Raw genomic sequence first — 26,517 nt, 5'->3', positions numbered from 1 at the left:
GAAACTAAAACTTCCCCAGACGGACATTCCACACTTGCGCCTACGTTTTACTCCACGCATATTGATGGATGGCATCGCCCGTGGTCGCCGAACTTCCGGACAATGAAAGAACTGTTAGGATATGTTTAACAATACATTCTCATTAACTTGACTTTTTTCCTATTTTGAGTTCTGGAAAGATACTTATTTGCATATCACTATTAATATGCTTGTTCGTCATGCTCGAATATGCTTGTCTACTTAAAAAGAATCGTTCTTAGTTAAAATTAATTCATACTGCTTAAACATAGCTAATACTACTTAAATTTTGTTCATGCAGCAATTAAATTTTGGTAATACTGCTTAAATTTGGTTCATACTAGTTAAACTTTATTGTTTTCACTTAAAATTAAAACATACCGCTTTTGCTGTGGCAAGCTACATGTACATAACATCATGTAGTCAGTCAGCTATCGATACATTACAGGATCTACTATTATGACCAGCATCATGGCAACGGCTGCATCGTAATTCATGAACGCTTGATGGTTGTGACCCTAGACGCTTCCGTCTTAGCCGACCAACTGGCTTCTTGGTGATTGGAGGGCGCACAAGTAGTTCGCGGTTGATATCATCTGGTTTGTCATTATCTGGTACTGGAAATATGGCTTCTGCATATGCTTGTCGGTAAGAGTCCACCGTGAAGTAGTCAACGATATATCGATGAATATTTGTGTCTGTCTGCAGTATTGCCGCACATGCATGTTTGCATGGAATGCCATACACCTGCCACCTACGACATGAGCATGTCCGAGCGTTCAAACTGATGCAGTAGTTCTTTTGGTCAACCACTTCAAAATGGTCACCGTCGGAACGGCCGACCAGTAGGTTACGAGACTCTTCAACAAGTTCCTCAATCTTTCGATGAATGACAGGACATATACGTCTCTCCCATCTTTGAGATTGTTCACGTCGATGACACAACATGCCCATCAGCTTAAACCTTCGTACAAAAGACAAGTCATGAAATAATAAGCGGAAATATTAAAACTTAATCGGAAACACTAAATTTTAATTGTAAAAATTGATACTTAAGCGGTAACAATTAAAATTAAGCGAAATATTTGATACTTAAGCAGAAACATTATAATTTAATTGTAAACTATGTAATTTAAGCGATAAATCATAATATTAAGTGGTAACAAGTAAACTTACGTGAAACAATTTAAACGTAAGCATAAAAAATATAATGTAATCAGAAACGATTGATATTAAGAAGAAACAATTAATATTAAGCGAAATAATTGAAACTCAATTGGTAACAAATAAATTTAAGCGGTAACAAATAAAGTTACGCGAAATGGTATGTACCTTATTGAGTCTACCATGTTTGTGACAGGGAGATGGCGTGCCTCTTTTATCCATGCATTAAATGACTCTGACACGTTTGAGTACATCTCCCCCCATCTATCACCTTTGAACATGTAGTTCGCCCAGTGTGCCAGATCGGATTTCTGCATCAACCATTGATGTGCATCCGCCGATGTGTTTAACAGATTGGCAACAGCATCATCGAATTCTTTTTCAGCACATGAAAAATGCAATTCTCAAAAATATAGACCAACACCGTTCTTTTAATGACTTGCCAAGTCTAACATTTGCTTTCATGAAGTTTGCTTCCAAGTGGCGCAAACAATATGCATGCGGTGAGGAAGGGAATACCTTCGCGACAACATTGATAAGGCCCTTGGACCTATCAGATATAAATGTAATAATTTTCACATATTCGTCATCATCGTATATAGTATCTCCAAGCTTTGACAAGAACCACATCCAGTTCGCATCCATTTCATTATCTACAATTGCAAATGCTACATGAAAGAAACCATCGTTCCCATCTTTTCCTGTTGCGCCTAACAAAGTGCCCCGTACTTACCGAGAAAGTGAGTTCCATCCAGGTATAGCAATGGCCTACATCCGGTCTTGAAACCAATGACACATGCTTTGAAGGCAAAAAATGCACGTTTGAAACGGGAACCATCATTCTCTACTATCGTAACGCTACAAGGGTGTGTTACTAATACCTTCTTCATGTACCACATCAATAAATCATAGCTAGCCACCTCACTCTCATGGAGAACCTCCTTCGCGACCTCTTTCCCTAGCCAAGATTGTTTATAGGATAAATAGACACCGTGGTCTCGCAACATATCACGCTGAATGTCAATAGCCCTATATAGGGGACGGTCCTTCAGCTTTTGTATGACACGTGCACTCACCCATTTTTTTGATGCCTTGGAATGTGAGGATTTGCAAATACCGCCACCACATGTGTGTGTGGGATACATCGTCTTGATCCTAAACGTCTCGTGGTTACCTTCCATGGACGCATGGACACGCCATTCACAACCTTCAACAGCGCACTTGACATTCACTCTCTGTTTATCATTCTTGATGAATGTAAAGTTAAAATTGCGTTTGATAGCAAAATTTCTAAGTGCATCCTTAAAATGTTCACTGTCAGGAAACTGATCACTGACTTCCATTGAAACAATCTCATGATTTTCTGACGAAGGCCGGATGGCAAGAACCCCCGAAGGTTGTTGATGGGGTGGAAATGTGCCCTTATTGAGTGACATACTCACCGAAAATGATTCGCTGTAGTGTACAAATCGAATAAGTGTAAGTGAAAGCATGGTCAACAATTGTGCGCAATCAAACAGCTTTAAACAAAAACTTTTACACGAAATCAAAGAATTTTAAGCGAGATCGTAAATGTTTAAGCAAAACTCGGATAAGTTTAAGCGCAAAAGTATAATCTTAAGCGGATGAAGAAAATAGTTTAAGAGATATCAGATAATATTAAGCGTAAACATAAATTATTAAGCGTAAACGGGGAAAGTAAGCGGAAATATATATATATATATATAATGTTCATTCAAAAGAAGGGTTTTGTTGAATTAAAAATTAAAAACAATAATAAAAAAAATTAAAATAATGGTTGGATATGAGGGGGACCAAACCCCATGACTCTCGCATGTAAAGTGCGCGCTTCCATTTAAGCAGCCTTTAAGCGATATCGGTTAATATTAAGCGAAAATAAAAACTTTTAAGTAGTAACGGACAAATATAAGTTGAAATGGATAATGGTAAATGATATCTCCAGAAGAATGAAATAAAATGAGTACACATCAAGCAAAGAAAGGATATTTACGACGGGAGTGAGGAACACGATGGCATGTCTACAGCATTTGCATCTGCATCAACAATAAGGTCAACATCAGCGCTATTTAGTATTTGATATATTTGGCACATACGCTTGAAGTCAATTTCAGAATCAATGGGACAAATAGTTCGGTTTGCATCGGGTGTGACAAACTTCACTTTCACAGTGCTAATGTCAAGCCCCCATCTTTGACATATCTCATCTAGAATTGACTCCCAAGGAGTCGACACTATGAACTGGAGGACTCGACCCTCCCCCCTATACCTAGCAACTGCGCAAAAGGTATCTATTGGCTGCCTGAATGAAGAAAGCATGGTCAACAATTGCATGACCACAAAAAATAAAACCAAAACAAGTGTGGAGATGCTCACATGAATTGTCTTCCGGGTGAAGAAATATTCAAAGTACAAGAGTGCAAAATAAAACTAGAACAATGGGGAAGAGACAAATCTATCTATCTTATGTAGATGGAAACAAAAAAAAACCCAACAAAAAGGATGATGGAAGAAGAAGAAGAAGGCAGCTTGGGTTGAAAGAACCATGTAAAGTTCAAAGCCCGACAACCGTATCTATTTTTTCCAAAAAGTTGACAAGACCGAGCGCCCGACTTTTCCCTCCAAATAGCAGGGGCAAAAAAATGGAATTTTTGGATGAAGTTCATCGACGGAATTCTGACCGAGGACCAATCCGTCCGTAAAATAAAAAAGGAGGGACTGTTTGTCAAATTCAAATGTTAGAGGGACTTTTAGGGATGTTTGAAAACTTTCAGGGACTAAAAAATAATTTTCCCAAAAATTAATTAATAAAATTCTATTTATAAAATTTTGCGGCACATTTTGCGACAACAATCAATTGTTGCAAATAATGTGTCGTAATTCGTGTCACAAATCAATTACATGCTGGGTCCAAAAAGTTTGCGACATATTTTACAACGTTTCTTGGATGGTCATTTTTTTGGGACACAATTTGATTCCTTTTTTTTGTGTGGATTATCTATGCACTTAAATGGATACATGTATCTGCTTTTAAATATAATTGGGTATAGGTTATCTTATGAGTTCTCATGTCTGCTGGGCTGATCTTATAATATTCCAAATTGCACGATCTTGAGGAGTGTGGTAGTGTGATGTTGTTCAAATGCACGAGTTTGGAGATTGAAAAAGCATTCTACTGGATGAAAAGCCAAGTTTATGAGAGAATAATTGGCAATTATTAACCACATAATATTATGTGGTCTGTTCTATCCAATGTATTCATAGCTATTTCATAGTTACATTAATGTATCCTTGCTTTTTTATACATAAGGCGTAATTGGAGACACTGTTACATTGCCAATTAAATTAGTCAATAAAGGGGAAGAAAAAGTAGAAGAAGAGGAAGAAGGAATCATGGAGCAGCATATGGTGCCATTGTCTTTGAGGGGATTATGATGAGCAAGAGACAGGATCAGGGGAGGGAATAGCACAGCAACGCATGGCATCATCATCAGGAACAAGAAAAGAAGGGTTGGATCACATGGTCAAAGAGATAGAGAAGGACCCGCATCACTATAGTAGGCGCGAGAGAATGATAAGCTCACGACTCCGAGGGTATATTATACCAGTGCATCAACAGGATATAAAAGAGAGGCAAGTGCAAGAGGAAAGGACAGCTTGACTTTGGTAAAGTGTGAGGGCCCTGGTTTCTCTCACAGCGTTGAGAACAGGAGATTCTGGATTTCTAGGTTTTTCTCAGGAATTATTCTGGATTTTCTTGTTATCGTTGCTTTTCCTTGGCTTCAGCGTGTTTTGGGTGAGATTGTTCTTAATTGCAGTTTGGGGTTCCTGTCTGCATTTATTTCCTTGTCTTTAGTTTACTTAAGTCTGCAGGTTGTGTTAGATTGAACTCATGATTGAGATCATGGAATATGTTTTGTTGCAATGAATTCTTGTATGCTGTGTTAAAACTGCTTTAACCTCCAAATTCCAGCTGCTATTGGTGTGGCTTTTAATCCTTTTCAGGGAAAACTAACTTGAGTTTCTCCTTTGAAACATAATTACATAACAGACACACATATAGTCACATATTATTTAAAAAGGGCACTGGATTATAGGTGTCAATAGTGTGAAAGTAATATTATAATTCATTTTTCGTCACTTATTAGTTTATGACCCTTTTGTGTTGTAATTGTGAAGACTATATTGAGTTTCTAGATTCTTTAATGAATTCTTGTTTCTCTTTTCTAATGTCTTTCTTTATTATTATTATTATTATTATTATTTAATCTAACACGCCAAACACACATGCGTGCATGCAAGCTCACAAATACATATTATTGAGCACTAGGATATGGCTTAGGATGGTAAACACAAGTCACAGATACGCTCTTGTGCTCACACTCACACAAGCTCTCACACATGCACATATCTACTTATTACTTAAAAGTGTGTAGAGGTGGAGTGGTTTATGTGGTTAAACACAAGTTATGCATGCCTATGTCTGTCCACATACACACATGCATAGTATTATAAGGAGGAAGTGGTTTGCGAGGGTAATCATAAGATAGATACACATAGATCCATGCACATGAATCTACAAGGACATATTGGATTTTTACTTTGTAATTGAACCCTATATATGTGATGAGGATGTGAAATTTTCTCGGGGATATTTTGGTCGCAACATTTATGATCCCCAACCTTTAAAAAGGTGTTTGGGGAGTACGTCTCAAGGCATGATGGGAGGAAATTGCCCAGAGGTGTTGGATATGTGGACTTAATTCATGTACACTAACTATGTTTTTGGTTGTTTGATTATTGCTAATTAAGGAGCTTAATTAGGTGATCGAATTAAGATTAAGTCATAATGCTATCTCATAGGGTGGGCTAATTTTATATTATGTGTAGAAACTCAGGGCCAGGGCTATTGGTAACTGTTGATGGGTAACTTATCGACAAAGCTAGAGTTTAGCTTAGCTATGAAGTTGAGGTCTTTCTTAGTGAAGAAGTAAATGCTTTTCTAAGTAAAGAAGTACAAACTTTTCTTATCAAAGAAGCTAAGGCTTTTCTTATTAGCAAAGAAGCTATCTTTGTATATATGGGTTGTGGTCCCTAACAACAGTATCCTAATCCTAATCTTGAAGTTTTCTCAAAAACAGGAGAGGATTTTCTCTAGGGTTCCTATCACTTAGAGAACGTAGCGTAATTAGCAGCTAAAAGAATGCAAGTTGCTCAATCTTAATCGATCCAAACAATTGTGAGCTACTAAATCTTGATCAATGGACTTGGGTATGTTTTTACATTGGTATTTTTGAATTAACATCTGTGGACTCCTTTTTCTCACCCGGCCATTAATTAGGATTAGACCGGTTAAAAATAAATGGATCACAGATCAGATTTATTTTTTTTATGACTTCAAGGAATTATGGGTTCATGGCTTCCATTAGGGGCAAGCCCCTAATGTTAATTACCCTGGACATTGTCTTAGGAACCTCCGATTAAGAAATAAGTGTGAATAAGAAAAGCAAGTTGTAACAATTAATTTCATTTATTTCAATAAATATGAATTCATGGATTTCAATGAAAATACAAGAAATTTGAAATCATCTTGACTTGTGTGCGAACTTGTGTCTTGGACATTTTTTTACATTTTGGATTTGATTTGTATTACAAGTTTCTGGATCCTCTGTGTTGATGAATTATAAACTTGATTTTGACTTTCCATAAGATTCGGCTTTTATACTTGTGAAACTTTCTTCAAGTCTTAGCATGTGAAACTCTTTGGGTCTTTGAATTATATTGTCTTGAGACCGCCTAGTTCAATTGTCGATTTATATTAACTTCCAAATATTGACTTGTGAAACTCTTTGGGTGTTTGACTTTTGATGTCTTAAGACTGTTGAATCCAATTGTCGATTTATATGGATTTTCAAGTCTTGACTCTTTTCATATATTGAGTCTCGACTTGACTGCTTTGGTTTTAATTTTTTTGGTTTTATCACATGTCACTGCATATGCCTCATCATCACGTTGCATGCCTCGTTGTAGTCTTGCATGTCTCATTGCCGACTTGCCTCAAGATAAGCATTCTTTTCATTCTTCAGAATACGTGATTTTGTTGTTGCTTTGAACTTTCAGACATACATATATATAAATGTATATATATACATATATACAAGGCTGGTTGCATACCCTGAAGAATGCCCGGATTTAATTTTTATAAAAAAATAACCTCATAATTAGACACATCATTCATACAATTTTTCAAAGTGGACCCACTTTTGAAATTGTTTTGCCACTTCCTCGAGTAACGTCAGCAAACCAAGATTTCCATGCAAATATAAGAAGCAGCATCATACCATGTATATCCATTCTCCTTTAATCAATATAGCATGTTGCTTTTGGGATGTTTATATATATATATATATATATATATATATATATATATAATATAAAATAATCCCATGTGAATGGTGGGGCCCTTTTATTATTATTATTTTTAATTAATTTTTTTTTAACACGCATGTGAGTATACATGCATACATGATTCATTTCTATGCTTATTTCCCTCATGGTGGGACCCGCTTTAATTAATTTTTTTTAAAATAAAGCAGAACATGATGCATGCTTTTCATTTTCTTCTCAATCACGTATTCATTTGCATGTATATTCATGGTGGGCCCATTTTATATATTGTGGAATAACTCCATGGCTTACTATTTGAAAGCCACCTTAATTCTCCAGCTTTCACTCCTTGTTCTTTCATTTCTCATGGCTCTATATTCTGAGCACGTATTGGTGCATTATCATCTATTGAAGATAGATAAATAACTACCAATTCCTATGGTGGCAACATTAATCATGCTGCTAACTTTTATACATTTCTATGCATACTCCGGGATGAGACCATGGATCCATTCAGGAGACGCATTAGATAACTCTTGAGGTATGAAGCAGAAGTTCACACCCATTTAGCAAGTGTGTCTCGAGTCTTTCATTCAATTCTAATGTTGTGCAATACATATTTGATGAGTACTTCAAAAGTCTTAATTCTGCTTCAGGAGGCATATTATGCTTCATTCAAGGGCCGTTTTTGCATAGTATATTATGTCTTGATTACTGCACCAAATTAAAACATCCTCCCTTCATGTTATCATATACATATACACATGTTTTAATGAAATTTCATATAAAGATTTGCATATTGATATTTAAGGGGAGTTTCATTTCTATACACATGAAAATTTGAGCATCAATGAGAAACATCCACAAATTCCCAGATCCTTAGGATTTTACTGCCATGAGTTTACCTACATTGCATGAGCTTTTTTTTTCCTTCTTCGGTGATACGCTATAAGATGGTTGATAAGTGTTTGTGTGATAAAAATATGAAGTGCTCTTTCCTTATGATGAGCATTACTTTTCTCGGGTTTTAACGCTAATATGTGTGTATTTATGTTACTTTCATGCAGATAGGATTGTGAGGCCGAATATTAGAGAAAGAAGCCAATGTAGACTGTAAATGCATCATTTGGAGGAAATCTTAAGAAGATTCAAATGTGAAGACATAAGTTGGGTTTGAAATGCGGGAATGTGTGCCAACCTCCTCGTATTTAAGATAGGACAACGATTGGGAGGGGCACAAGGACAATCACATTCAAGCATTCCGGCTTGTGCATGTAAATCAAGATCTCCACCAACATGTCCGATATTGAAGAAACAAAGCGATTCATGACGTAAACGTGTGCCCGTTTGCGTTACCTCGATGAAAGCATGGATTCGGGAGAGTTTCAGGGCCGCTACTGTAGTAGTGTACTATAGCAAAATGCTGTAGTAAGTACTACTCACAGCTGGCTAAAACTGAGCAAAATAGAGAATCCACACGGGAGTGTGAAAATTATACACGCCCGTGTGAAAAATCCACAGGGACGCTCACATGGGTGTGTGGATTCCCGATTCCAGCCCTATTTAAGGCCGATTTCATCCCCGATTTCAGAATTCTTTTCTCCATCTTTTCCCTAACTTGAGAGAGGGTTGCGGCTAGGGTTTGGGGAGGTATTGGCTAGTGATTTGGAGAGGTTCTACGGCTTTGACATCGCGCTTCATTTGGAAAAAGGTTAGTGGGAGAGCTTTCGTCGGTACCGATCCGGTGAGGTGTATTCTAGGCCGGACAAAGGGACCTTTGGACGAGTAGAGGACTCTCCACAAGACCATCGCCATGACTATTGAGGGGGTTTTCTATGGATTCTTTGCTTTTACATTTGATTTCATTGATTATAATTGGCTCCATGGGGAGCTAAACCCCCTAGTGGGTACTTGGGTATTTGTGAACCCTAGGATGCATTCATTTCATTGAACTTCTTTATTATGCTTCTAATTAATTGTTGCTTTATTTGAGTTCCAATCTTGAATGCTTGATTGTATGAATACTCCCTTAGAGTGACACTAGGATTGAGAGTTCTTATTGGTAACCCTTGTGACTGAGTGACACACCACGAGAGTTAGACAAAGCTAGATTGAAGAGGGTTAAGAGGGGTGAGTCGAGAGGTAGCGGAGCGTCCCCTTTTCCCTCTGGTGTGAACTTAGGTGGAGCAATATCCGGGTACCCCATTTATATCGATTACCTTACCTTCTCCTTTACTTGTGTTCTCTTTCTTGTTCTTTTGTTTTTGTTATTTCACATCTTGTCACACATATCACTATTCATCTTTCATTTAGTTAAGGAACAATTTAAGTGTTTTTATTCCCTAATTTCTGTGAGTACGATACCTCACTCATCTGGGATTTTATTACTTCGACAAACCCGTGAACTTGTCGGACATACGCAAGGGGCGTTGTCAATTGTCCATCAGCCAGGTTACATTTGTTCTTAACAAAAAAATATAGCATCTTCACTTGCTCAATTAGTGATTTGACTAACTCATAAAATTGTGGTCCGATTATGATATCTAGAAAGAGTATAGATCTTCCAACACTTGTCTGAGATGGATTTCCACTAGTATTTCATATTTTTAAAGTCAGATCATTATTGTCATGCTTGTCATCATCCTCACTTTCTTGAGATGTCTTGATCACTGTCATCTTCTTTCAACCTCGTTATTTACCACCGGCTCCGGAGACATAGGCCTGGATGGATTTCTTTATATGCGCCTAGTAGAGCGTCAATAAGATATCACTGCACGAGAGAAAGTATCTGCATAGAATGCCCACACGCCCTTATGGAGCATGACAGTGGCGGCTGCAACTGATGAATATTTTAATGGAACTTATGTAGGTACATACACATCATGTGTGTTTGCTTCCCATGCATACATTTTCTTTGATCTTATTTTGTCTTCATCTTCAAGTGCATCCTCTTTGTATCTTTGAATACCAAAAATATCTCATCATCCAATCAACTCTTCCGCTGTCACGCCCCAGCCCTACAGGCCGAGTCCACTGACAGATCGGCCGCATCTAGTGGGACTAGGCCCCACTGGGTGCAAGGCCTCAGATATGACCTGGTCAGAGTCAACCCGAACTAAGCAGAACAAAAATAATATAGACTACAAATAGAGTTACAAAAATAGAGGTAATAAAGATTGTGGACTATAATAGTCCTACAGAGTACACAAGTAGTTTACAGGCCAAATTATACAAACAAGATGCAAGTCTCACTCACACAGAAAAAATGACATACAAGGTTCACAACCTTAAGAACAGGTGTTGACAAGTCAACAACTACAGAAGAAGCCCCAGAACAACCCACCGATCCTAAGCTCGATCTTCTCATGTGAAAGGAAAAATTCACAGAGTGCATGAGCCACAAAGGTCCAATAAGATCGCAAAAAATAACAGATAATACAGATATAGCAGAATAATTAATAATTCAGACAAAATATAGAAATAATCAGAAAATACAGAAAATAGGCAGAAATCAGATTTGTACATCTTCCTGACTGATAACAAAAATCAACAGCACGAGGTTGGATCATCGACTGTGAAGTCAGACAGAACAAAATATCAACAGCCGGAGCTGGATCTTCGACCGCAGTCAGAACGGACACGCATGTTCGATAGCGCTACTACATGAAAATATGTGCACATGGCTAGGACTTGCTCCTCCTAGCTGGGTGAGCCAAGAATGGAGATGTACTAAAACCACAGAAATACAGAATATAAATTAAGAAAATACCGAATAAATCACTTGACAAAATAATTAACTTAAATAATTAAGCAGATAGCAAATACAGAATAATAAATAAGATATGAATAAATATTGCAAGAACAATATAATTAAATAAGTAAATAGGTACACCCAAAAATACAGAATTATACGGTGTGAGATCCTACCTGGTTCGAAACTACGAAGTTGAATTTAATAGACGTCACAACTCGGGTTCGCTGACTAGATCTAACCAATCAAAAGAAATTACACTTAGATTAAACACTGTTGGGCCTGAAGAGGGTTAATCTAAGAAATTAACAATTCTAATACACACAACTAAAAAATTTAGAACTTACAAATAACAGGAAAATTCCAAGAGGGTGAACAAGAAATAAAAATAAAATAATATTTCTAAACAACCACTCGTAGAATCCACAATAATAATTTAATAACACCAACTAAAACAACAGGAGAACAAGTATTCTAAAACCAACTTTAATAACAGGATACCATGAAAAATATACCATAATGAAGAACAAAGTTTAAGATCTTATGCAAATAAATTTAAAAGAGCATGCTCACATACATTAATACATGGATAAGCATAGAAAATGAAATGAGGTTGTAAGATTGCAGGGCGAATAAATAAACAAAGGTGCAGGTATGCACTAATAATAAATGGAATGGTATGGATAGCTTAGTCTTAAAGAGTTTTAGAATTCCACAAAAAAAAATGTAAAGAAATCCTGAAATTTCACTGTGATTAACACAATTCAATAATTCTAGATCAAGCTAAGTTTCAAGACATCAATAAGTGTATGGTGCATAAATATAAAAAATATAAATCTTAATAAATATATTAATGGAACCATGCTTTGAAGACTTAAGATTACCAACGTCATAAAATACACACACACATGCAGAATCCTAACAACCATATACATGCATATATATATATATATATAGTATCCAAACAAAATGCACAATAACACCAAATCAGGCTTCAAAGTTGCATTGCCAAGGCCAAGGCCCCCAGAATAGGTTTCAGTAATCTAGGCCCAAAACAAGAGAAAAAAATACATGTTTTAACACCAACAAAACAATACAAACAAGCCAAGAAACTTTTTCAGAATTTTTTGCACAGTTAAGCCTACATCTAAGCTTGCTGGTGAAGAGATCCTCCAAAAGCCAAGCTTCAAGAGAGAAAAGAAATTGAAAATTCGGCCAAGATGTTGACTTTCTTTCAATTAGGAAAGAGCTTTGGAAAGAAGAATGGTTTGGATATTCAGACAAGCCTTTAAGAGCATCCCCAAAATCTCAATTATGAGCCTCTAATAATTCATCATGTAGACAAGATCCGAAATTATAGGAAAGTTGGTGACGAGTAGGGACAGCTTGGGTCCTTTAGTCAACTTGGTCAAACTGTTGGCACAAGTGTTACATCCGCACCAGTAACACCTTGAGATGGACCTTACCAATTGGCTTGTGATCAACGACTAATATTCAAGCCAGTGTGGACAAGCTTGCACTTGTGATGCCAAAGAATACCCATAGACTTTTTAGCGTGGTCTTTGTTACAGAGAACTTGGGTTTCTTTGGCTTCTTCAGCTTGATCTTCTTTTTTATCCTCCACGAATCTATTCTTCTTCCATTCCCTCCCAACAATGTCATCTCATCATCCTCATCAAAATCCACAACAACTGCAATGGGTTCCTCTTGCATCCTCTCGATAGGATATCCATGACTCATGACAGCTTGACAGTATTCCTGACGTCAATGATGGTGCTGCTGATAGGATTGAAGCGATTTAGCCATAGTTAGTCGAGCATGGGATTCATGTATGGATCCGTGGAAATTGTTAGCCGATAAGCGGCATTGACAGCGGTTACTGGCAGTAACAGCAGGCAACGACATCGATATTGTTATCCTCGAACGATGGGCTGCAACGGTAAAAAGCAGCAATAGGCAATTCGTCTCTCCTTCCTTCTTCTTTTTTTTATCTCTCTTCTTCCTTTCTTCTTATTTAGATTTCCACAGAGGGGCGAAGGAGATGATGCTCCTGAGGCTTTTGGTGACAAGGAGATCAGCAATGACCAGGCGTTCCAGACACACATCAATGTCCTTGCGATAGACAAGGCTTTTGGTGACAAGCATCTATGTCCTTGCGATCATGACGGCCGTAGGGTTTTGAATTCGCATCTCCTTCAACAAAATATTCCTATCTTGTGTGAGTTTGATACCTCCAGCATCTCAACAAGCATCTTGGTCTTGAGAATACCTTGAAGACCCTTGGTGTTGCTGATGGTCACATATGTAGAGCCTCCGACTTGTTTAGCACATCAGCATTTGAATTAAGAACACTGGGACATCTTTGCGAAGGTGGGGCAAGCACCAACCTAGACCGTTCGACCGATGCTCTCGGTGGCGATAATAGTAGTGGTGATAATGATAGAAACAACAACAACGTCTTTTTTTTGTACTGGTATTGGTATGGAGAGAACTGGAACCACATTCTTCTTCTTTCCCTTTCTTGTTTTCCTTCGCCGGTTCTCCTTTTCTTCTTTCCTTTCTCTTCATTTCCTTTATTGGCTTCCCTTCACCTCTCCTTCGTCTTTTCCCCCATTCGTTTGGCTTTCTTTTGGGTTGGGCTCCCTCTCCTCCATCCGGGTGTTTTTTTCTCTTTGTCAATCTTCGCCGTCCCCCTTTTTTAAAAACCAACATGTGGGCGTGGGCAATTATGAAGATCATGAGATTGTGCAGTTGTGAGACGCGTGGGCGACCATGGCTCTTACGTTCTCATGCACACCCCTCTCCACTCAACCACGTCTCCGTCTCTCTTAAATATTTATATATATATATATATATATATATATATATATATATATATATTACATTATACATATTTTTATTATATTATATACATATATATAATATTTATTTATTTATTTTTTTAAAAATTTTATATTATTAATTTATTACCATTATTATATATATTATCATTTTTTTATATGATTTGAATTTTGTATGTAATATATATATATATATATATATATAAGATATATGTTTTATTTTATTTTATTATTTATTTTGTTTTATTTTATTTTTTTTAATTTTTATTTGATTTGATTGATTGATTTATTGTTATATATATATTATTGTATTTATTATTTATATATATATATATAATTTATTTAATTTATTATTTTTATTATCATTTATTATTATAATTATTTGATTTGATTGATTGATTTTTAAAATTTATTATCGGATTTTGTTCTATTTTAATTATATATATATATTTGGTCTGAGTTGATTTATTTTTATATCTTATTATATATTTTTAATACAATTTAATTTATTTTATTTTCTTTTTTAATCTTCTATCCTTTTTTTATTTAATTAATTATTATTAATTATTATTATTATTATTTATTTTAATTTATTTTATTTGTTATATATTTTTTCCCTCATGATTTATATTCGCGGTTGATCTTGGTATTATGGTTGCATCAAGATCGGTGCTATAGGCTGATTTTGAAATTTAGATTGGCTCGAGATCAGTGCTCTTAGCTGATTCGGAGATTTGAGTACTTTTTTTTAAGATCGCCTTGTCTCGGCATATCTGAAGATTTAAATATTTAGATCACCTTGAAATTTGTGTTCTTGGCTGATCTTGGGATTTGAACATTTAGATCTCCTCGAGATCAGTACTCTTGGTTAATCTCAGGATTTTGGATATTTTGAATCGCCTAGAAAATGTGTCCTTGGCTGATTCGGATATTTGAATATTTTTAGATCATCTCGAGATCTGTGCTCTTGATTGATCTAGGGATTTGAATATTTTTTTATCACCTCGAGATCGATGCTTTTAGCTGATCTTGAGATTTGAATATTTAGATCGCCTTGAGATCTATGCACTGGGCAGATCTTGATATTTGAGTATTTTGGATCGTCTCGAGATCTGTGCTCATGGCTGATTTGGATATTTGAATATTTTTTTAGATCGCCTTGAGATCTATGCTCTCAGGCAAATCTTATATTTGAGTATTTTGGATCGCCTCGAGATCGGTGCTCTTGGCTTATCTGGAGATTTGAATATTTATATCGCCTCCAGATCGCTGCTCTCGGCAGATCTTGATATTTGAGTATTTTTTAGATCACCTTGAGATATGTGCTCTAGGTTGATCTTTGGATTTTAATATTTAGATCACCTCAGGATATGTATTCTTGGGTGATCTTGAATATATCCAAATATTATGAATTTTATTTATCTTATCCACATGTTGTCCTAATTTGATTATGATTGGGTCATATGTGGTTTTAAAATTTTAATTTGATTTGAATTAGGACATGCAAAATTTTTTATATAAACAACTTCCATATAAGGTTTTTTGATTTTATTATTTTTGATAGAAATTCATATTGAATTGAATTCATTATGAATTTCGTTGTTATATACCTACAACTTGCATACGCCTCAACTACTTGGGTTATCAAATATGGATCAACCTAGATTATATAAAAAAAAAGATATAATCCTTTAAATTAGCCTTTTACTTTTTAAAATTTACCATTTATTCTTTTACTTCAATTTGTAACCTTTTAGTCCCTCTACTACTTTAGATGAGCCGTGTTAGTTCTCCTTAGGTTTAGGGGTTATGGGGACTGACATGGCTCATTTAAAAGTAGCAGAGGGACTAAAAAGTTACAATTTAAAGTAACAAACTAAAAGGGTAAGTTTGAAAAAGTAGAGAGACATGTAATTATACCTAAAATAAACCCTATATGGGTTATAGGTTTTTTTAAAAATTTTTTTAACATGAAAATTATTGAAGAAATTAAAAAAAAAAAAGAAGAAGATACAAGAGTTGTAACCTATTGGAAGCCCATTTTTAAAAGGTCAAAATACCAAAATGGTCCCTCTATTTTGTGTTTCCCGCCCTTTTTGTCCCTCCATTATAACATCCGTCTTTTGGTCCTTGTATTTGCACATTTTTCATCTTTTTAGTCCCTCTAGTTGTCGGACGTTGGTTTGGCCATTTTATCACGCTGACATAACATTATTAACATTGAAATTTTCATTAAAACCCCCCGAAAAGTATCTCTGTTATCTCCGGTTTTGCTATGGCCGGAGTCGCAACAATGGAGATTAGTGGAGAGATCCTCGTGGCAATGGGTCAACTACTTTGTGGAGGACATCATGCGCATCATTGCCACCACGGGTGTGAGCAAGCTCAACATTTTCCATTAGCACATCACAGGCTCCCACTCTTTTCTACTAGTGCTCCCATTGGAACCGAACCTCTCCGCTATTAGATCGTATGCCCCAAACATGCAATACTTGCTAGAGGATGCGAAGAAGATCATGGACTTCAGGATGAGTCATGGAGTTTACGTCGTGCCAGACATCAATAACCCCTGGATAGTTCTTAATTCTTGTTTAATTTTTTTAATTATTATTATCATTTTGTATTTGCACCCCTTCTAATACTATTTATTATATCTTATTTAATAAAAGCTCAAGGATTAGCAAATTACCATTTGATCCTCATTGGGCACTCAGGCTCTTGGGCGGGAGTGTACTCAAAAATAGTCATTGTGCACCAACAAGTTTTGTCTCCCAAACGGGCTGAACGACATGGGCCCATCGTCTCGCCGCAGAGCCCGACACAAGCCAACTTAACCCCCTCCATCCTCGCACTTATGAAGTCTCCACAACGTCTTCCGTGACTCCGGTTCCCTTTTCCTATATCCATTTTTTCCACTCTAGTGTTGATGAGCTCATCTTGTTTTGCTAGTCCTCCAATCCTTTCAATGGATCAGAATCCATTCTTATTTATGATTAATATTTTTTTTTGGATTTTTTAATGAATAATTATTATTAATGATGCCACGTCAATGCAAGAAAATGGCCTAACCAAAGTCCATCAGCTGAGGGACCAAAAGGGGAAAAATTTATAAATATGTGGACCAAAAATGTGGATTTTATAATGGAGGGATTAAAAGGGTGAAAAACGCGAAAATAGAGGGATCATTTTCATAGTTTTAGCCTTATAATTATATTCTAGGTAAAGGAAAACGGAAATGACCAAAAGCATTGGTGGATTAAGAAGAATCTGAATGGGAAAAAGGATGTTGATGTTGAAGATGAAGAAGAAAATAATGATTTTCACGGAAAATTTGCCAGTGATACTGATTAGTGAGTGATGGTGTTTATGTTATGTTTTTGAGGGGCAACTACAAGACAATTGTTTAGAATTAAACAAGTTTAATAAAAAACCATGAAAAAAGAAAGACAACTCATCTTTTTATTATGAATTAATTGTTTTGTTGCTTACTACTTATTTTCCATTAAATATATATGTGTATTAATTTAAGTAGAGGCTCACACCTATGCCCACCTCAAGGCTCACGCCTTGCCTCACAAAGGCAAAATGCATGGTTTTGGAAGTTATAACAAAAGAGGGAGTGAACTACATTTGTTTGATCTTGCATGGTTTTGATATTTTTGTCTGTGTGTGTTGGGGGTGGCACCCCTTGTCCATGACAATGCATATGTACATATATAATTTGAATTTTATAATAATTATAATTCTTATATGGAAAGTGATGCTCTTTATTTATTTATTTATTTTAAATTCTACCCACATTTAAAATAAATTACATAAAAAAAATATATTAAATAATAGTGATAATAATAAATAATGTGGCTATTCAAACATGCACCCCTTGTCCATGACAATGCATATGTACATATATAATTTAAATTTTATAATAATTATAATTCTTATATGGAAAGTGATGCTCTTTATTTATTTATTTATTTTAAATTCTACCCACATTTAAAATAAATTACATAAAAAAAATATATTAAATAATAGTGATAATAATAAATAATGTGGCTATTCAAACATGGATCTTCAAATATTTTTGTTTTCAAATTTTATATTTAGGTATATTTTGGTATATATTTTATTGAAGTTACAAATGCATAATTATCAATTTTTTTAGGATATTGCTGTAAATAATAATAATAATAATAAATATAAATAAAACACTAAAAAAATGCAATTATTCTCTCAAAATATCTAAAATATCATCACAGGTTGTTGATTTGTTAGTTCCCTCTTTGTTCAATCTCTTCCGATTTTATGTTTCATCTTTTATGAGGGATTTAATTTGTTTTATATGTAAATTAATTTGTTTAATTTTTTTTGTGTTTATTTGTTGTGTGAAAATATTTAATACTTGTTGAATAATTGTTGGATATTAGTCAAATAGTTGTTTGACTATTTGTTATGAAAAAATTGGTTGATATTTGTTGCGACTAATTGTTATCGAAGTTTTTATTATTCATTAGATTATTTGTTGAATAATTGTTACATTTAATAATTAAATTAGATTGTGAATTTGTGTTAAATTGTTTTTTTAATTGTATTATTTTTTAATTTAGTGCTTAACTGTTTGTTGTGTTAATTTCTAATGATGTAGATAGGACAAGTTGTTTACATCTAAACAAAAATATTTCAGATTGATGTATATTTATATGTTGTAAATATTGATTTTTATAATTACAAATTTAAATTATTATAGTTGTTTAATATTTATAATTTTTTTTAAAATTTGAATATAGCACCCGTTTAATTTTGTTTCTGTTTTTGCCACTGGTCTTGATTAACCCTTCTTTGAAGAATGTGGTCTGAATTTGTTGTCCCTAAGCTAGTGCTGGAGGGATTTGTTTTGAAACATTAATTTTTTGTTGCATCCTTTTGATAATTAGCTAGCCTTCTTAACCAAAAATGGATAGCTTTTAGTTGAAACTTTAATTATTTTTTAAAGGATATTAGTTTCAAAATCATGATTATTAAATTGCATCTTCTATTCCTTTCAACTTCATTGAAGCCTTTGGGTGCATTGGTGCTGAAGGCAAGTGAGAACTGGAGTTGAGTGAACTATTTTCTTGTGTTTGATTGAATTAAGAAACTAAAAAAGATAAACAAAAGAAGAATTGCATATTAATGGAGTTGAGCCTTCTTGTTTTTGATTGAAGTAAGATTATAGTCTTGTAGAAATAATTATATTTCATGTTTCCACATTTCTCTGCAACTGAAGGCTCAAAACTTGCATTTAACTGAATGAGGATGAAGCACTATAGGCTATATAGTTGACTAAGCGAGACCCAACATTAATACTAAAATAGGAAATACATTATTATTTGGTTCTAATTATTGCATTGTCAGCCCCTTGCGTGGGTGTTAGTTGATGCAATCACTGAAGAATGGGTGAATGCTACTTGTTATTTTTCTCTGAAGAATACTGATGAGCAACCTTTATTAAAAATTTTTCAATGGCAAAATTTTCTCACTTGTTTTGAAAAGATACAATGTGTTTAAATTAGTCTCTATGGTGTTAGTCAAAATTATAATGTTTTATTTTTAATATGGTTACTTGCAACAGTTTAGATATGCGGCACACTTTTTGCGTGTACCACAAGTGTCACGCCTCGACGCCGAAGTGTCGACAAAAGACACATACTTACAAGGCCATCATCAAGTAGGCACGCAAGGCCACAGAACCTATCTTACATTAGCAAACAACCTCTAACAGGAGTACTAATTCCAAAAGCAAAAGGAAACTACAATGTTCAAAATATAACGAAATCACATAACAATGTATGGCATAACCATTAAACCAAAAACAAGAAGAATTAAGTCCACAGGAAAGAGAATTTATTAACTCGCTAAACAACTAGACGATGGCTTGCCCAACGACCCAACTAATCTGTCCACCACTCAACCTTACTCCTGATCTGAAAGAGAAAGAGAACAACTTAATGAGCTTAGGAGGCCAATAGGCAACTACTAAAAATATCGGGATCACAAAAATTTCAATAATTTAAAAAAAAAACATACTCAAGTGTGGTATTGCACAATAAATATAAGAATAAAACACATAAATTAGAATATTTCCAACAATATAATTTTCCAAATGAATGAATATATAAGCCCCCCAAATAACTAGTGCAAAAAATGACACGTCCGAATATGCGTGTAAACCGCAAGTGCAAGGGTGTCGAAGTAATAATTACCCCTGTGAGTGGGTAGTCGAATCTACAGGGAACAGAAGTATTAGTATTAAACAATTCTTAGTTATCTAGCCAAAATCAATGAATGTGATGAAATGAACTAATTGCAAGAGAATTAATAAGCAAGCAAATGGGCAAGAAAAACAAGTAAAGGAGATCTCAATCAATAAAGATGAGGTACCCGGACAATGCTCCCCCTAGGATCTAACATGAAACTCAAGATTCACTAAATGCTTCTAAACCGAGTCTAATGAGTCGAGGTAATCCAAGAACAACCGGCCCTTGCCTCCAAGCCACCGGTACTAATCCCCTACAAGGTCCCGGGGGAGAAATCGCCCAATCTCAACACCTCACACCCCATATGACCGCAATACGCTCTATGGACACCTAAGAGTGAAACCGATTCCTAAAGATAGATCTAACCCTAATTCCCGGCGAAGGATCCCTAACCCCCTACAAGGTCCCGGCGGAGAAATCTCTCAATCTCACGCCTCACACCAAATATGGTTGCATAGAGTTTAGGGAATAAGGAGATAGGAAACACTCAATCGGAAGGGAAAGGGGACACTCCACTATCTCATGACTCACCCTCTCAACCCTCTTTAACCTTGAAGTTCTAACTCTAATGGAGACCTCTCTCTCATCAAAGTAACAAATCATGCAAATCCAATCAACCACAAGGATTAATTAAACAAGCAAGCAATGGGAATATAAGATTAAAACTCAAATCAACTCGGATTTAATAGAAACATAAAGCAAATCATTACAAAAACATAGATCCTAGGGTTCACATGCCTAAATACCCACTAGGGTTTAGCCCTCCATGAAGCAAGTTACAAAACAATGATGAATACAATGAAAACCAATGAAACCGATGAAGTGAAACCCACTTAAATTCGTGATGATGGCCTTGATGGGTCGCCCAGCGTCTTGAAGAATCCTTCTCCGAATCTAGGTCGTCGAAGGCTCCCTCTATGCTATGACGGAGAGAAGATTGATCAAAGTTGGTGATGGACGCCCCCAATATCGCCAAAGACCTCCTCCAAAACCCATAGCCGCCTTGCCTTCAAAGTGCTCTCCAAAACCCTCGCCAAAAGTCTCCAAAGAATAGGGCAAACGGCCTATTTAAAGCCCAAAACCGCGCCTGTCACGTGCCCCCATGCGCCCATGTGGGCTACAGTAATTTTAACAAAACACGGTCCAAACACTCTTCTCTTGAGGCCACATGTCCGGGCACACGTCCATGTGGTAGGCTATAAAACTTCTCTTCATCGACGTATCTTTGAAAGGTCTTGCAATCTTCACAAATAGAAGAAACATGAAGATGTGGCTGCCTTTGTGCCCTTCCAACTAGTGAATTGACTTGAATCTTCTTGGAAGTTGGCACACATCTCCAAGTTTATGAACTCCTCTCGTGTCTTGGTCCTTGAATTGAACAAGAACTCCCAACATTGTGTCTTTATAGCCTATCTTTGCTTCCTTTTTACTCTTCAAGGCATTCACAACCTATATGCATAGAAGAACACCAAATACATAATATGAGACATAAACCATGGTAAAAATGATGCTCAATGCACGTAAAACATATATAAAAATATGTCTACTCAAGCACTTATCAAAAAACAAAACATTAGAATTCATTTGTTTAAACTTGGTAACCCAAGTTAGATTTCAGAGCTCATTTGTTTACCCTAGGTGACCCGAGCCAGAATATCAGAGGCCGTTATTCTCCACCAATGTAACAGTGCGAAGCTGTAGTTTCTATATCAAAAGTATGTGTCGACACGGTCAATGCTTAACCCCTAGTGATAGGGTTAGTGCATAGTTGATCGGGGAGTAATTTATATGTCAATATTCCATGTTCTCAAAATAATAAACTATCAAAGTCAAGACAGAACAAGTATAGAGAAATCCGGCAAGCAAAAATTCCAGCATTCAAATAATCACTTTTTTTATATCAAAATAATCAATTATCTAAACTTGAACCGACAATTTATAAAAATGATCAAGAAACTAAATAATCCATATAATTCAAAAATATAATTAATCTGGAAAAAATATATACATATATATATATATATATATAAATTTTACAGCAATTCAAAGAAATGTAAATAATCATAAGTTAAATAAATAAACTAATTCAAAATCCAGCAATTCAAAGAAATCTATATAATCATAAATTAAATAAATAAACTAATTCAGAATCCAACAATTGAAAGAAATATAAATAATCATAAATTAAATAAATAAACTAACTCATAAAAGGTATCATGAATCCGTATGTTTCAATAATTTAACCTGTAAAAAAATGATTAAATTAACAACTAATGAGCCAACTTAGCATAAAATCTCTAAATAAACAGAATACCATAAAAAAAATTAAAAACAATATTACTAAATGCTGAAAGTAATGATCAATATAGCCACAAAAGTCAGAACCTAAACCTTTGAATAGTTTTAATAGTAAACCCCAAATTAATTAAATAATAATGTAGATAATTATCAAAAATCAAAAATTTGTATATACATACATACATATACTTTTTTTTATATATATACATATTTATATGTGGTTTTTCATACCTAGAGAAAACCCCCGAGCTTTAGAATCCACTAGGACACTAAAATCAGAATTTAAACAAAGACCCTAAAACATGAATATTACATCTTACTTAAATTCCAAAGCTTAATTATAAGATAACCATCGGCTAACAAACATTAAGGTTTTAAGGCACAAAAAAATCAACACATATCCAAGGATACCACTAGCATAGAATGGCCAGTGGCCGCTAACAATTTTGTCAACTATTCAACATGGTTGCACGATGATCTAACTTTTACACTAACAAGAAAAGAATTTTAAAACAACCAACAGTTATATATTTATATAACAATTGGATGACAGAATTGGAGAACAATTCCAGCTATCCATTATATATATAAATGAAATACAAAACTTCAAAATAAACTCAATTCAATGTAAAGGCATGCTTATCATCAACCCATCAATTTATAATATATATATATTATGCGTGCGTGTGTTAAATTAAGGGATGCCAGCACACTTAATCCAATTCCACGTTAAATGTAAAACAAAAATTAGAAAATCTTATTTTCCCAAACAAAGGATAATGCCTTTAAATCATAAAGAACTTGTTAATAAACGAAGGCAACAATAAGCCTACAAATTAATGTAGATAATTCACTGCACAACATCCCAAATAAACACTAAACAAGAACATCAAACAAAACCAATGAGCGCATAACATAAACCCTAAACAAGAACATCAACCAAAACCTTAAAAAAACACTTTCTTTCTGCAACCAAATCAAAAGACAACACACCAACAAAAGCTAAAAGCACAAAACCATACCAAGATCTAGAAAACAACAATGAAAATTCTATAACTTGACCAAAGATCCAAGGAAGAGGATGCTTACCTCAATAATAAAAGTGGCACAAAACCCTTGATGATGAGGCCTTTCTCCATCCTCACCGCTAACACCATACGCAACCAAGGAGAGAAAAAAATGATGCTAGGTCTTTCTTCATTTTCTTTTCAACAGTGATCTAAAATGGAAGGAGGCGAAGAGACAACTAGGGTTTCAAAACTCAATTAAATTAAATTATAATAATGTTAAAACGTAACCGCCTAACACACAAAAATTAAAAAGAATTCAAATCATTTCGGTGGGAGACCACAGCAAGTGCAAGAGTCACTCAAGTAGTATAATGTACCTGAGGATCGGGTAGTCGAAGCCATAGGGAATGAGAGTACTAGTATTTATCAATTCTTTGTATTCCTATGAACATCAGGTATTTTGTACCCCTCTAAACATTAAGGGTTGGACCTAGTTTGAGTATTATCCCTAATTAGAGAACTCCTTGCTTTTAATGCGATTATAGAAGGCTTTGGTGGTGAGAAATTCTGTATCAATACTCGTATTGGATTATGTGTTAATTGCCATGACCATCGGATTGACCTATCTTAGTAACCTCTTGGTCCAAACCTCCAGTTGCATGGTCATATTAGCATCCTTCTCACTTTAATAGCCCTAGGGGAAACCACATTTGTGACCATTTTCATCCCTCAGATTTTCAACCCCTTTTCCTTGACTGTAGACTCTTTCCTTAAGTTCTTTTATTTCTTTGGGTAGTTTAGAGCACTCACTCGATTTTGTAGAATAGACAACACGCAAATAGGAAGTAAGGGTAGCGCCTTGGGCTTTGGGAATATGACCCTCTTGTGCTTGCGTGAGAGGTATTATTTGACAAACCGTGCACTTGCGGAGTCACAACTAGTATTCAGGCAATTAATCTCCCTAGAGTTTTAATATAATGTAAACAAGGATGTTAAGTATCGAGTTGAAAGGTAATGGCCTGAGGGTTCCTAAAACTGTATTAAATCCCTCTTTGTAGGTGATTAATAGCTAACACTCTTGTTGCATTAGCGTTCTGGGAACCTAAATCTCGGGAGAGTTATAGGAATCAGGCATTTGAAAGAATTATCATTCTTATTATTCTATCTCTATGTGTACTCCCAACTCCATTCTATGAAGTAGATTTACATGCAAGGAGGCATTCACTCATCACTTACATGAATTAGAATTGAAAATCACGGCTATCACTATGTAGATATCCAATAAAACGAATACTCAATAGAATCTCAAAGACATAACAGTTGAATGAAGATTAACATCCAATGTCTTAATGTAAGTTAATCTTATAGTTCATCATGCCCAAATACCTAACAAATTAGTTCCCCAAGAAAGAGGAACACAAATCCATCATAAGAAAGTACAAAGCAATGAAAATAAACATGAAAAACTCCCTTAGCCTCTTGATCTTAGTGTATAAATGGAGAAACTTAAAAGAAGCCCTGTTAACATAACAAAATCTCTTCCAAGATGGCTTCTTTGGTTTGGGTAGCCTATCTTCGTGTTCTCTTTCTCTAGATGAAGTGGCGGCTCCCAGGTTGTTCCCAATCACAAGTTTCCTTTCTCAACCCTAAATGGCATGTTAAATAAATTCCCTGCATATGGGTAAGCACATGGGCATATTGATGCCCATATGGCTGGTTGAGTAGGATTGGAAATTGAGTTTGTTGAAAAATCTATATGCTCAACCATATAGGGCAAATGCTTGCTAGTATGGTATTCTTGAAACTCCATATGCCCCGTATGGTAGCCTACATAGCCTATGAAAATGCTCTTCTAGACTCTTTTGAGCAAGGAAAACATACCAACATTGCATACATGCATATGATAGCTCGTATGGGTCCTCTTTATCTACAAAATTCTTCATTTTGGCATGAAAACGGACCTAGATACTTTCTAGTTATAGCATCACCTTTTCCATGCCCTATGAACCAAAATACAATGAATTAAGTATAAGTGAGTGGCATATTCATTGAATATACATGTAAGTGTACATATAAATGATATAAAATTTAGCATAATTTAAATACGTATCAACTACACCTGACGATCTTAAAAAATATAATAATAAAAAAGACCTTGCTGCTTCCATTAAATGACGATTTTTTTGTCTAGGAACACCATTTTATTTAGGGGTGTCAATATAAGAACTCCAATGTAGAATCCCATTGTTTTTTAAAAAACTCACAAGAATCCAATAAAATATTACATGCCATTATCGGCATGGAGAATTTTAATTTCTTAATTGATCTAAATACGGACAATTTTATAAAATTCTTTAAAAACATCAGCAATAGCAAGTTTATCTTTAAAAAGATAAACTCATAAAACCCATATATAATTATTTATTAAAGAGATAAACCATTTATGACCTATAAATATATTAACACAAGAGAAAGCCTAAATGGCACTATGAATCAAAGCATATAGCTTGGAGAGATGATATGATTTATGAGAAAAACATTTTATTATGATTTGCTAACTGACAAACATCACATTGGAAAGATAAGCTCTTTCTTTTCTGAATAAGGAAAGAAACCATTGTTTCATGTAAAAACAAATCTTGGATGTTGTAGAAACAATAAAGTAACATAATATGTTTTTCTTACTTATAGAAGAAAGACCAATAGACTTAGTTATTGATAATTCTAGCATTACTAAT

General features: G+C 35.0%; 1 protein-coding gene across 1 annotated transcript; it reads right to left on the bottom strand.

The window, feature by feature from the left end:
- Window positions 1–441: 441 nt before the first annotated feature.
- LOC120249979 lies at window positions 442–2,618 on the bottom strand. The gene is made up of 4 exons (XM_039258702.1): window positions 2,357–2,618; window positions 1,626–1,835; window positions 1,351–1,558; window positions 442–982 (listed from the first exon to the last, which is right to left on the bottom strand). The coding sequence occupies exons 1-4, from the start codon at window positions 2,616–2,618 to the stop codon at window positions 442–444; spliced, it is 1,221 nt and encodes a 406-aa protein (XP_039114636.1).
- Window positions 2,619–26,517: the final 23,899 nt, after the last annotated feature.

This window comes from Dioscorea cayenensis, chromosome 3, assembly GCF_009730915.1.
Source record: "Dioscorea cayenensis subsp. rotundata cultivar TDr96_F1 chromosome 3, TDr96_F1_v2_PseudoChromosome.rev07_lg8_w22 25.fasta, whole genome shotgun sequence".
NCBI lineage: Eukaryota > Viridiplantae > Streptophyta > Magnoliopsida > Dioscoreales > Dioscoreaceae > Dioscorea > Dioscorea cayenensis.
This window is presented reverse-complemented; position numbering and strand designations above follow the sequence as displayed.

Bases quoted from the DNA above. Each gene is read 5' to 3' on its own strand.
- LOC120249979 (XM_039258702.1), bottom strand. From the start codon at position 2,618: ATGTCACTCAATAAGGGCACATTTCCACCCCATCAACAACCTTCGGGG. The intron at 1,559-1,625 runs GCAAGTCATTAA...GTGCTGAAAAAG, and splicing joins GAAAGCAAATGTTAGACTTG to AATTCGATGATGCTGTTGCC. The intron at 983-1,350 runs GTACATACCATT...TTTTGTACGAAG, and splicing joins AACATGGTAGACTCAATAAG to GTTTAAGCTGATGGGCATGT.